This window comes from Callithrix jacchus, chromosome 3, assembly GCF_049354715.1.
Source record: "Callithrix jacchus isolate 240 chromosome 3, calJac240_pri, whole genome shotgun sequence".
Lineage (NCBI taxonomy): Eukaryota > Metazoa > Chordata > Mammalia > Primates > Cebidae > Callithrix > Callithrix jacchus.
Window position 1 is genome coordinate 184,101,636 of NC_133504.1, and position 12,589 is coordinate 184,114,224.

At 43.0% G+C, this 12,589-nt stretch overlaps 1 protein-coding gene across 3 annotated transcripts in view; it reads left to right on the top strand.

Annotated features, from left to right (window-relative positions):
• Positions 1-12,589, top strand: part of SLC2A9 (solute carrier family 2 member 9) — a 246,552-nt gene that overhangs the window by 75,457 nt on the left and 158,506 nt on the right. For all 3 annotated transcript variants that reach the window (XM_017970671.4, XM_008993600.6, XM_054253479.2), the window contains one exon: positions 4,095-4,240. In XM_017970671.4, the coding sequence (XP_017826160.4) occupies positions 4,095-4,240 (146 nt within the window). The remainder of the gene's footprint in view (positions 1-4,094; positions 4,241-12,589) is intronic.

Genomic DNA, 12,589 nt, shown 5'->3' on the forward strand with positions numbered 1-12,589 from the left:
GCTCAGAGGTCAGAAGAGGCTGCTCAGAGGTAGGGATACTTGGTACAGCCTAGGATGACCAACTACCCTGGTTTGTCCAGGACTGAGGGGGTTTCTGGGTGTTACTAGGCAAACCAGGGTGAGCTGGTCACCTGATGGCAGACTTTTAATGCAGCCCACCTCCTCGTTCACTGCTGCTTTAGCCACTAGTGTCTCCCCTTCCATGTCATTTCACAGTGGGCAAATAAGAACAGTCACCATTTTTGACAGCTGAGTCTATGCCACGCACTCTGCTAGGCATGTGACACGTGTTCACACATGCATAGCACCGTGTGAAGGAGATGTTACTGCCACGCCAGCTTTACAGAAGAGGCAGATAAGTTAGCTCCACGCCTCATGCTGGCACTGCCTCTGCACTACAGCTCCCTCATTTCCTTACTGCGTTTTGTGAGATAGTGGTGATTAATCCCCTTGTTGGGTAGGAGGAGCATCAGGGTAAAGAAGAAAACAGCAGTTTTGAAGTGTTCACCAAGTGACCACACGTGACCCAGGTGCTTTACATGCAGTCATTTTATTCTCATTACAGCAGGAATAGTCATCACTGTAGTTTACAAATAAGTGAGCTGAGGGCAAAGAGATTAAGAACATTGGTCAAGTTCCCCCTGTGAGGAATTCGGGGCTGTGGGACTTGAATCCAGTGTAGCACCGTTTTCCCTCTATCTTGCTCAGAATAATCGACTAAACTGTTAGGTGGGCTGCCAATTACTCCATGAGGCCATATGCTCCCAATAGATGTGTTTTCAATAAAAACTCAAGCATCATCTGGTCTATGGTTTGACAAATAAGTTCCATCATCTCTTTGCTTCTTAAGTATGTTTGTTTTGAGTGGTAAACTAGAAACAGTATCCTGGGCTAAGATGCAATGAATAAGATTCCCAGTTTGTAAATTGGGGTGTGTGTTCCCTTCACTGATTTGTTTTTTCAGGAAAGTCTTCCCTGAATGCTAGCAACTGGGGTGAATTCAGTTCAACACACTTAGGCACATCGATTGGTGCCTGAGGTCTGCTGGAAACGATACTAGAGGCATTGGAAAACCAAGGCAGGAAAGACATTTTTGATGCCCTCATAACCTGGTGAAAAATTAAACGTTAGTAATAGGTGCTGATAGTTATAATTTGTACAGCATTTTACAATGAGTAGGTACTGAGCGTGCCTTAACTCTCACAGAGATGCCACGTACTTAGGCTCAATATTTATCCCCATCTTGTGGAAGCTGAGAGAAGCTAACAACTCCGCCCAAGTTCCCACAGCTTGTAAGTTGCAGGAATCTGTGCTCTAAACAATCAATGAATCTACCTGGGATAAGTGCAATGTAATAATTTATAGGCCTACAAAGTGACTTAAGAATAACCATACTCAGGTATAGGGGAAAAGCAAGCTTTGTTTTTTTTAATTGACAAGTCCTCATATTGTTTTTCCTAACAGGCCCGCTGTGTGTGCAGTAAGCACTTTGTAAAACATCTTTACAACTGTTCGTTTTTATTCAAAATATCTGTTGTAGGTCTCCGAACATGTAAATTTAGCTAAAAATAGATTATATGTGGGTGGCTTATTCTTATAAAATGAGTATAACAGCATCTGCCATAACTGAGTCCCATAATTTATGACAAGAGGCAATGTTAGCTGGTGTGAAAAGCTTAGATTCTAAGATCAGAGACCCACTGGGGTTCTGTTGGGCAAAATAAATTTTTGGGCATCTCTGGACACCACTTGGTGATTTAGGCAAGTAACTCAACTTCTCTGTGCCTTAGTTTACTCTTTAGGATAGAAATAATAATAGTATATTTAATTCAGAGGATTATTGTAAAGAGTAAATATGTTAATACATATAAAGAGATAAGAAGGATTCCTGTTAATTGGTAGCCGCTGTGTATTGGCTATTATCATCATCACCACCACCACCATCACCATCATCATCAGCTTTGCTACCACCATCACCACTACCATCACCACCATCACTGTCATCACCATCATGACCATCACTATTAACAGCACAATCACCATCATCATTGCTACAACCATCATCACCATCACCATCACTACCACCACCACCACCATCACTATCACCACCATCACCACCACCACCACCATCATCAGCTTTGCTACCACCATCACCACTACCATCATCACTATCACCACCATCACTGTCATCACCATCGTGACCATCACTACTAACAGCACAATCACCATCATCCTTGCTACAACCATCATCACCATCACCATTGCTACTGCCATTACCACTACCATCATCATCACCACCATCACCATCATGACCATCATTACCACAACCATCACCATCATCATTGCCACAACCATCATCTTCACCACCACCACCACCACCATCATCACCATCATGACCATCGCTACCACCACCATCATCACCACCACCACCATCACCATCATTACCATCACTACCACCACCACCATCACCATTACTTCCATCACCACTACCATCATCATCTCCATCATGACCATCACTACCACCACCACTACTATCACAACCATTATTATCCTATCACTACCATCACCATCACCATCACCATCATTACCATCACCATCATTACCATCACTACCACCACCATCACCATTACTTCCATCACCACTACCATCATCATCACCATCATGACCATCACTACCACCACCACTACTATCACAACCATTATTATCCTATCACTACCATCACCATCACCATCACCATCATTACCATCACCATCATTACCATCACTACCACCACCACCATCACCATTACTTCCATCACCACTACCATCATCATCACCATCATGACCATCACTACCACCACCACTACCATCACAACCATTATTATCCTATCACTACCATCACCATCACCATCACCACCACCACCATCACCATCATTACCATCACTACCACCACCACCATCACCATTACTTCCATCACCACTACCATCATCATCACCATCATGACCATCACTACCACCACCACTACTATCACAACCATTATTATCCTATCACTACCATCACCATCACCACCACCATCATTACCATCACCATCATTACCATCACTACCACCACCACCATCACCATTACTTCCATCACCACTACCATCATCATCACCATCATGACCATCACTACCACCACCACTACTATCACAACCATTATTATCCTATCACTACCATCACCATCACCACCACCATCATTACCATCACCATCATTACCATCACTACCACCACCACCATCACCATTACTTCCATCACCACTACCATCATCATCACCATCATGACCATCACTACCACCACCACTACTATCACAACCATTATTATCCTATCACTACCATCACCATCACCACCACCATCATTACCATCACCATCATTACCATCACTACCACCACCACCATCACCATTACTTCCATCACCACTACCATCATCATCACCATCATGACCATCACTACCACCACCACTACCATCACAACCATTATTATCCTATCACTACCATCACCATCACCACCACCATCATTACCATCACCATCATTACCATCACTACCACCACCACCATCACCATTACTTCCATCACCACTACCATCATCATCACCATCATGACCATCACTACCACCACCACTACTATCACAACCATTATTATCCTATCACTACCATCACCATCACCACCACCATCATTACCATCACCATCATTACCATCACTACCACCACCACCATCACCATTACTTCCATCACCACTACCATCATCATCACCATCATGACCATCACTACCACCACCACTACCATCACAACCATTATTATCCTATCACTACCATCACCATCACCATCACCATCATTACCATCACCTCCACCAACACCATCAGCTGTGTCCTGTCCTCTGAAATGTACCTCCAGTCATACTTTAGGGGTTAAATTATAAAGTACATGGGAAAGCTTTGGCAATTTGTGCAAGTGCTGGGAAAGATGCTGTGGCTACAGTGCTATTTAATGTCCAGGGCAAAGCAGAGCCAAGAGAGGCACTGTAACCAGAGTGCAGCTCCCTCAGGAAGACACCTCTCTAACTGCTGCTATGCTTCCTCCACAGGCATTGCCCTCAGTGTGCTCCCCATGTACCTCAGTGAGATCTCACCCAAGCAGATCCGTGGCTCTCTGGGGCAGGTGACCGCCATCTTCATTTGCATTGGTGTGTTCACTGGGCAGCTTCTGGGCCTGCCTGAGCTGCTGGGAAAGGTGAGTGTGGCTCCTTGGCCAACTGCATCTGCTCTCATCTCATGTTATCACTGCAGGAAGGAGCCCTTCCTCCAAAAGCTGATCTCTGTCTACTGCAATTCCTTAGTGTTCAAGCCTCTTACTTATTATTGGAGAAAGCTGTGGAGTTTCCTTGGAGTTTAATTTTTTTGAGGACATGAAGAATACATAACAAATTCAAATCTTATAGAATATTTAAGTTCACCCACCCAAAATTACCATTAACAGCTCCATTTGTGTTTGTGTAGGCTTCTACTGTGCTTTAAAAACCTAAATAAACATATATAGTTTGGTATGTTTTTTGATGGAATTATGCCATACACATTGTTCCACAACCTGGTGTTTTCATTTAATATATTTTGGGCAACTCTTCAGGATGTTAGCTTAGCTCTACCTTGCTCTTGAGTCTCTTTTTTCCTGGATAAATAAGTAATGACAGTCTTCTGGTTTTGGCTTGCTATTTTGGGAGCAGGTGGGCCTGAATTTGAATCCCAGTTCAATGATTTACTTGCTGTGTGGCCTTGGCAGGAAGAAAAGAAACACTTCACACAGGTTGAGTGGGGTGGGGTAAAATCAAGGAAGACTTTTCAGAAGAGGTGGCCTCTAAATGGACTCCTGAAGGGTACGCAGGAGTTAGGCAGGTAATGATGAGGATTGAGAGAGAAAATATACCAGAGAAAGGAAATCAGTTAAGAAAAGGCTGAAGATGGGGCGCAGCCCTGGGAAGGAACTCAGACGGCTTGGGGGCTGAGGACAGAGCAGGCATGGGGAGGGTGAGAGTTGAAGCGTCTCTTCACTGAGGCACCACAGACTTCACCCTGGGGGCATAGGAAGCCCTGAGCGGCACTGGAGCTGGAGGGTGACAAGGGTAGATCGGTGTTAGAAGGTGGTTCTGGCGTGGAGGCGGTGGGTGTAGACTAGAGTGGGAAGGCTGGGGAGGAGAGAGACCAGGCAGGGAGCTGCTGCTATTGGTCCACGTGGTAAAGGAAGGGTGCAGCTGCCACTGAGGTGGTGGGAATGGGGTTAAAGAGGAATGGGTATGTTCAAGACCACGGTGGATGCAGAGGCCACTGGACTTGTCAGGATGTCTCCCAGGAATGCAGGAACACTCTCTTCCCACTCACACAGGAAGGCCAGGAGTGCGGGCAGAGATTAAACCACTAAGGATAGTCGAATGCCCATGGCCTGCCAGAATGTTCTAGGCATTTAAACAGTGCACAACAGACAAACAGCTCCCTGTGGAGGTGAATTCTAGCAGCAGGAGGCAAACATAACACATTTGCAAGTCCTAGAGCGGTTATGTAAAAGACTCGTTTGTTCTGCTGCTGAAACCCTAACAGCTTCTTTGTGAGTACCTCAGATCTGCAGCCTTGGACGCAAGCAGAGAGAGGTAAGGTACAGAGCTCTAATGAACAAGGTTATATTGATGCTGAAACCGGAACCCGGGTCTGTGTGCTTTCAAAGCCACGTATGGGGTGTGTCATATACAGCCAAAGACAGATCACACTGGTGTCTGGGAATGTGGCAGCTCAGGAGAGAAGGGGCTGATTCTGCCCTCGGGGTCCTTTCTGTCCCAGCTGCTGAGCCTCACCAACTCTAGGGCCAGCTCCTTTCTCATTCAGTGGAAGGTTTTTTATAAGCGGAGGAATCATTGCATTGCATTTTTAAAACGAATTGTCAACATTTTGAACATTTTTTTATTGTGGTAAAATTACCGTCAAAATTTACCATTTGACCATTCTTAAGGGTACTTTTCTGTGATATTATAAGTGACTTAATATTTCAGCCAATCCAGGTCCCCTCAGAGGCACCTGCTTCTGACCTTTTGTTGTGACCATTCTGGGTTATTCTGGGTATGATTTTAGTTTCTCCTTTTGCAAAAGCAAAAAACTCACACTTTACATTGCGGTTGTCACGGGCCTGATGATTTCTATAATTAGTTGTGTATTACAAACAGTCTCCCTACCTAAGTGAGCTTCCAAACAGAAGACACTCTTGCTTTTTGTTTTTAAAAATATTTTAAAATTCTCAAAATAACCACCACTGTTGACAATAAAAACCAAGATAACACCTCAGCTCCCTAAACAAAAATACATTTAAAGGTCAATGAAGTGTATGATTGTCCTTTAGGAGGAAAAAAAGTAAATAAATACTTGCCTCAGTAGAGCTAAGCTTTTCTCCTCGGGGATGGTTTCCAAATTCCTCTTCACTCGTCAAACTCTTTATAAATCAATGTCAGGTTCTTTCTCCTGCTTGAGTCCTCAGATCTTTCCTCCACGTCTGTCTTCTTCCTTTATTTATCCATTCAGCACATTTGTTAAACACTGAGTTGTTGCTGGAGCTACGGCTTTGAGCACGTCAGGCACAGCCCTAATCTTTATGTTGCTCAGATTGTGAGGACTGTGTGACCTTGGTCAGGTCAACTCACCTCTCTGAGCCAGGGTTCTGTTCCGTTAGCAGGCGTGGTTACAAGTCCCAAATTCCCAAGCCCCACTCAGGCTTGACTTCCCCTGGGAAAACACGGCTGGCAAATAGTGACTGTTCAGTGTACCCCAGGACACTGTGCACCTGTGCCTCTCCCACACTGCTTTCCGTTTGCTTCCACATCTTGTCTCGCCAGTTGATGGTGTCTTTCTGACATGTATGCGTACTAACCCAGGGGCACCAGGTGTAACCAGTCATTCAACAAATAGTTTGTAAAGCTCCTATTGTGTGCCAGGTATTGGGTTGGCTACTGGTGGTTGAGTGGTGAGGTCATCAGGCTAGCCCTGTCCTTGGGAGCTCACAGGAGGGCAATTGATCAATGGCCATAGGCGATAGGAAGATAGGCACTGACCTCTGGTAGGGTGTCGGGGACAGTTTTCCTGCAGGAGCGACATCTAAACTCGTGGCTTGAGGATGAGTAGGACTTATCTGGATGGGATGTAGGGAGAGAGAGGCAATAGGGGCCAGGCGTTCCAGCAGAGGTAAGAGTATGGGGGAAGGCCCTGGAATTTGTTCAGAGGCAGAAAAACTCAGGTATCAGGAGCATGGAGAGGGAGAGGGAGGTGCCACTGGCAAGGCAGGCAGGGCCAGATCTGTGGGTGGGAGGGCCACACCTGTGCTACAAGTGAGCACAGGGAAGGATGGGCAAGTTGAAGGGTTCTGGACTTGAGGCTGCTTGGGGGACAAGGACAGCCCTACTGTTTCCATCACAGATGCTGGCCTAGAGATGACAGATTTTCTGATTTTCAAGAGACATTACAAATCCGGATTTAATGTCATATTTCATAATTTGTAAATATTGGAAACTGACTGACCTTTAGAAAACAAAACAAAAAACCTCCCACCTGTGGGCTGTGTCCAGCCTTAGGGCCACTTTTCACACACCTTGATGTGGAGTGTGTATCTGTGAAGGCTTATTTGTATCCCAAAGCAATGGGACATCATTGAGGACATGATGAGTGCTTCAAGAAGGCTTTTGGGCTGCAGCCTGGAGAAAGGACTGGATCCCAGCCAGGACTGAGGGGGTTGACTGATCCGGTTATGAGCTGGGTCAGAGTAATGGCAGTGTGGATGGAGAGAGGCGGAAGAGGTTGAGTGAGGCTAGTGGCGATAGGAAGTGGTGTCCCGGGGAGGAGGAGTCAAGAACAACTCCCAGGTGTCTGGCACATCAGCCAGATAGAAGGGTGGTGCCGGATGCTAAGACAGGGAATTGTGAAGGAGCAGGAGCAGCTCTGCAGGGGCCAAGACAATACGTTCACTGACATGAACTGTGCATATCACAGAGCAACTGGAAGGAAGAGCTGATTCAAGGACCTGAGTACCTAGATTCCCAAGCTGGGGCACTGTCTCCCAAGGACAACAGGGCTCATGAACATGATGCCAACCAAGGGGCACAGCTGCCCACACCCACCTTCTGGCCTCAAGCCAGCTGAAAGTTGTACCACTGGTCCCTGTAGGCTGTCTCCTCCCATCAGATGGGAGTTTCCAGACAGTCTTGGCCCTGGCCAGGAAGATGGGTGAGGAACCCTGTGAATATCTTTTTGTTTTCAAATGTATGCTCTGGGAATGTGGATATAGGGTTTCTTGTCCAGGAAAGAACATCAAATGGGGAATTTTTATCCATGTCTTTGGGGATTTGCAATGTTCCAGCCAAGTGAAATTCACAGTTATTTCACTAAGCATCAGAATTTCATTTTCAGTATTTTAATCATATTTCTCACTTACCTTTAAAGACTGAGACAACCAAGCTTTGAAAAAAAGAGAGAGAAAAACTGGGCTTTAAGGCAGGCAATTGCTTTGAAACATGGAGGATGAAGGAAGTAGCAAGAAAGTGGCTATTTAATGATTTCAACTTTTATTTTAAATTGAGAGAGTACATGTGCACACTTGTTTCCTGGGTATACTGAGAGATACTGAAGTTTGGGGTGTAACTGATCCCAGCAAGTACTGAACATACTACACAACAGCTTTGCAACTCTTGTCCTCTCCATCCCTCCCCTCCATCTGTCCCACTGTCCCTGGTGTCTAGTGTTGCCATCTTTATGTCCATGAGTCTCACTTATAAGTGAGAACATGCAGTATTTGGTTTTCTGTTCCTGTGTTATTCCACTTAGGATAATGACCTCCAACTCCATCCATGTTGCTGCAAAGAACATGATTTTGCTGCTGCTTATGGCTGCGTAGTATTCCATGGTGTATATATACCACATTTTCTTTATCCAATTCACCATTGATGGGCACTTAAGCTGATTCCATGTCTTTGCTATTGTGAATAGTGCTGCCATGAACATATGAGTGCATGACTCTTTTTGGTAGAATAATCTATTTTCTTTTGGATATTTGCTGGGTCAAATGGTAGTTCTGTTTTAAGTTCTTTAAGAAATTTCCAAACTGCTTTCCATAGTGGCTGAACTAATTTACATTCCCACCAACAGTGCATAAATGTTTGCTTTTCAGTCCGAGCGTGGTGGCTCATACCTGTAATCCCAGCACTTTGGGAGGCCAAGGCGGGCAGATCACAAGGTCAGGAGATCGAGACCATCTTGGCCAACATGGTGAAACCCCATTTCTACTAAAAAAAAAAAATACAAAAAATTAGCTGGGTGTGGTGGCACATGCCTGTAGTCCCAGCTACTCAGGAGGCTGAGGCAGGGGAATTGCTTGAACCTTCAAGGTAGAGGTGCAGTGAGCCGAGATTTGTGCCACTGCACTGCAGCTTGGTGACAGAGCAAGACTCCATCTCAAAAAAACAAAAAACAAAAACCAACAAATAAGTGTTCCCTTTTCTCTGCAGCTCATTAGCACCTGTTGTTTTCTGACTTTTTAATCATAGCCCTTCTAACTGGTGTGAGATGGTGTCTCATTGTGGTTTGGATTGGCATCTCTCTGATGATTAGTGATATTGAGCATTTTTTCATATGTTTGTTGGCCCCTTGTATGTCTTCTTTTGAGAAGTGTCTGTTCATGTCCTTTGCCCATGTTTTACTGGGGTTATTTGTTTTTTGCTTGTTCAATTGTTTAAGTTCCTTATAGATTATGGATTTTGGCTCTTTGTCAGATGATACATAGTTTACAAATATTTTGTCCCATTCTGTAGGTTGTCTGTTTACTCTGTTGATATTTCTTGAATTAAAGAGCTCTACAGAACCTTGTCAGCTTAATTGGATTCTACTTGTCAACTTTTGTTTTTGTTGCAATTTTTTGAGGATTTAATTATAAATAATTTCCCAAGGCCAATGTCCAGAATGATATGTCGTAGGTTTTCTCAGGTATCATATAGTTTGAGGTCTTACATTTAAATCTTTAACCCATCTTGAGTTAATTTTTGTATATGGTAAAATGTAGGGGTCCAGTTACGTTCTTCTGCATATGGCAAACCAACTATCCCAGCACCATTTATTGAATATAAAATCCTTTTCCCATTGCTTATTTCTGTCAACTTTGTCGAAGATCAGATGGCTGTAGGTGTACGGCTTTACTGCTGTGTTCACTGTTTTGTTTCATTTGTCTATGTATCTGTTTTATACCAGTACCATGCTGTTTGGTTACTGTAGATTTATAGTATGTTTTCAGGTCAGGCAATGTGATGCCTCTGGCTTTTTTCTTTTTGCTTAGGATGGCTTTGGCTATTTGGGCTCTTTTTTGGTTCCATATGAATTTTAGAATTTTTTTTTCTAGTTTGATGGAAAATGACATTGGGAGCTTGAGAGAAATAGTGTTGAGTCTGTAGACTGCTTTGGGCAGTATCACGATTTTAATGATATTGATTCTTCTAACCCATAAACATGGAATGTTTTTCCATTTGTGTCATCTATGACTTCTTTCAGCAATGTTTTATAGTTTTCTTTATGTAACTCTTTCACTTCCTTGGTTAGATCATTTCCTAGTAATTTTTTTGCAACTATTACAAATGGGATTGCATTCTTGATTTGGCTCTCAGCTTGAACCTTATTGGTGTATAGAAATACTAACTGATTATTGTACGTTGATCTTGTATCCTGAAACTTTCCTGAAATTCTCTATCAGTTCCAGGAGACTTTTGGTGGAGTCTTTAAATTTCTCTAGATATGGAGTGATATCATCAGTGAAGAGAGACAGTTTGACTTCTTTTTCTATTAGAATGCCCTTTCTTCCTTTCTCTTGCCTGATTGCTCTGGCTAGAACTTTAGTATTATGCTGAATAGGAGTGATGAGAGTGTGCATCCTTGTCTTCTTTCAGTTTTTAACGGGAATGCTTCCAGCTTTTTCCTGTTCAGTATGATGCTGGCTATGGGTTGTCATAGTTGGCTCTCATTATTTTGAAGTGTATTTGTTCAATGTTTAGTTTCTTGAGAGTTTTTTTCATTAAGGTTTGTTGGATTTTATCAAAAGCTTTTTCTGCATCTGTTGTGGTGAATCACCTATACTGATTTGCATGTGTTGAACCAACCTTGCATCCCAGGAATGAAGCATACTTAATTGTAGTGAATTTTAACTTTTTGATGTACTGCTGGATTCTGTTTGCTATAATTTGTTGAGGATTTCTCATCTATATTCATCAGGGATATTGGTCTGTGGTTTTCTGTTTTTATTGTATCCCTGCAAGGTTTTGGTGTTGGTGTTATGCTGGTTTCATAGAACAAGTTAGGGAGAAGTCCCTCCTCAACTTTTTACAATAGTTTCAGCAGGATTGTACCAGCTTTTCTTTGTACATCTGATAGAATTTGGCTGTGAATCCATCTTGTCAGGGCTTTTATTGGTTGGTAGGTTTTTTTTATTACTATTTCGATTTCAGATCTTGATATTGGTCTGTTCAGAGTTTCAATTTCTTTCTAATTGAATCTTGGGAAATTGTGTGTTTCCAGGAACTTATTCATTTCCTCTAGATTTTCTAGTTTGTGTGCCTAGAAGTGTTCATAATAGTCTCTGGAGATTTTTTATATTTCTGTGGAATCAATTGTAATGTCACCTTTGTCATTTCTGATTGTGCTTATTTGGATCTTCTCTTTCTTTTTTTAATCTAGCTAGTGGTCTATTAATCTCATTTGTATAACAAACTTGTGGTTTTGTTGATTCTTTTTATGGATTTTGGGTCTCAGTTTTGTTCAGTTCTGCTCTCATTTTATAGCTATTTTTTTTTCTTTTGCTAACTTTGGAGTTAGTTTGATCTTGTTTTTCTAATTTCCCTAGGAGTGAAGTCTGTTTTTTTGAATCTGTTGAGATTTGCTTTATTGCTGAGCCTGTGGTAGATGAAGGTGGCTTTTAGAATAGGCCATCAGAAGGCAAGAAAGGGAAATAAATGTAGGCATTAATGCTGGTTCCATGAATTTAATCAAAGATGCATCATAAAATATTGTGGTGGCTGAACATTTATGTGACTCCAAATGATATTTGGAGTTAGTGTCTAAACCCACTTAGCTACATTTGAGCAACAAGAAGGGTTTGGAGAGAGTGGTTCTCAGGCTACAGCTACCTAAAGTCAATTGTTAAGTTTAAGATTTTTTCTATTCTGCAGGCATTTACTGTTATCTCAAAGTGTTGGGCCAGCATTATTCTGTTAAGAGTTGTTCTGTGAGAGGCCGAGGTGGGTGGATCATGAGGTCAGATGGAGACCATCCTGGCCAACATGGTGAAACCTCATTCAATATATGCAACTCAGTATAGGTGATTCACCACAAATCTATTGTGGTGAATACAATTATCTATGTATTGTGAGTACAACACAATACATAGGTGGTTCACCACAAATCTATTGTGGTGAGTACTCAGGAGGCTGAGGCAGGAGAGTTGCTTGAACCCAGGAGGTAGAAGTTGCAATGAGCCAAGATTGTGCCACTGCACTCCAGCCTAGCGACAGACTGAGACTCC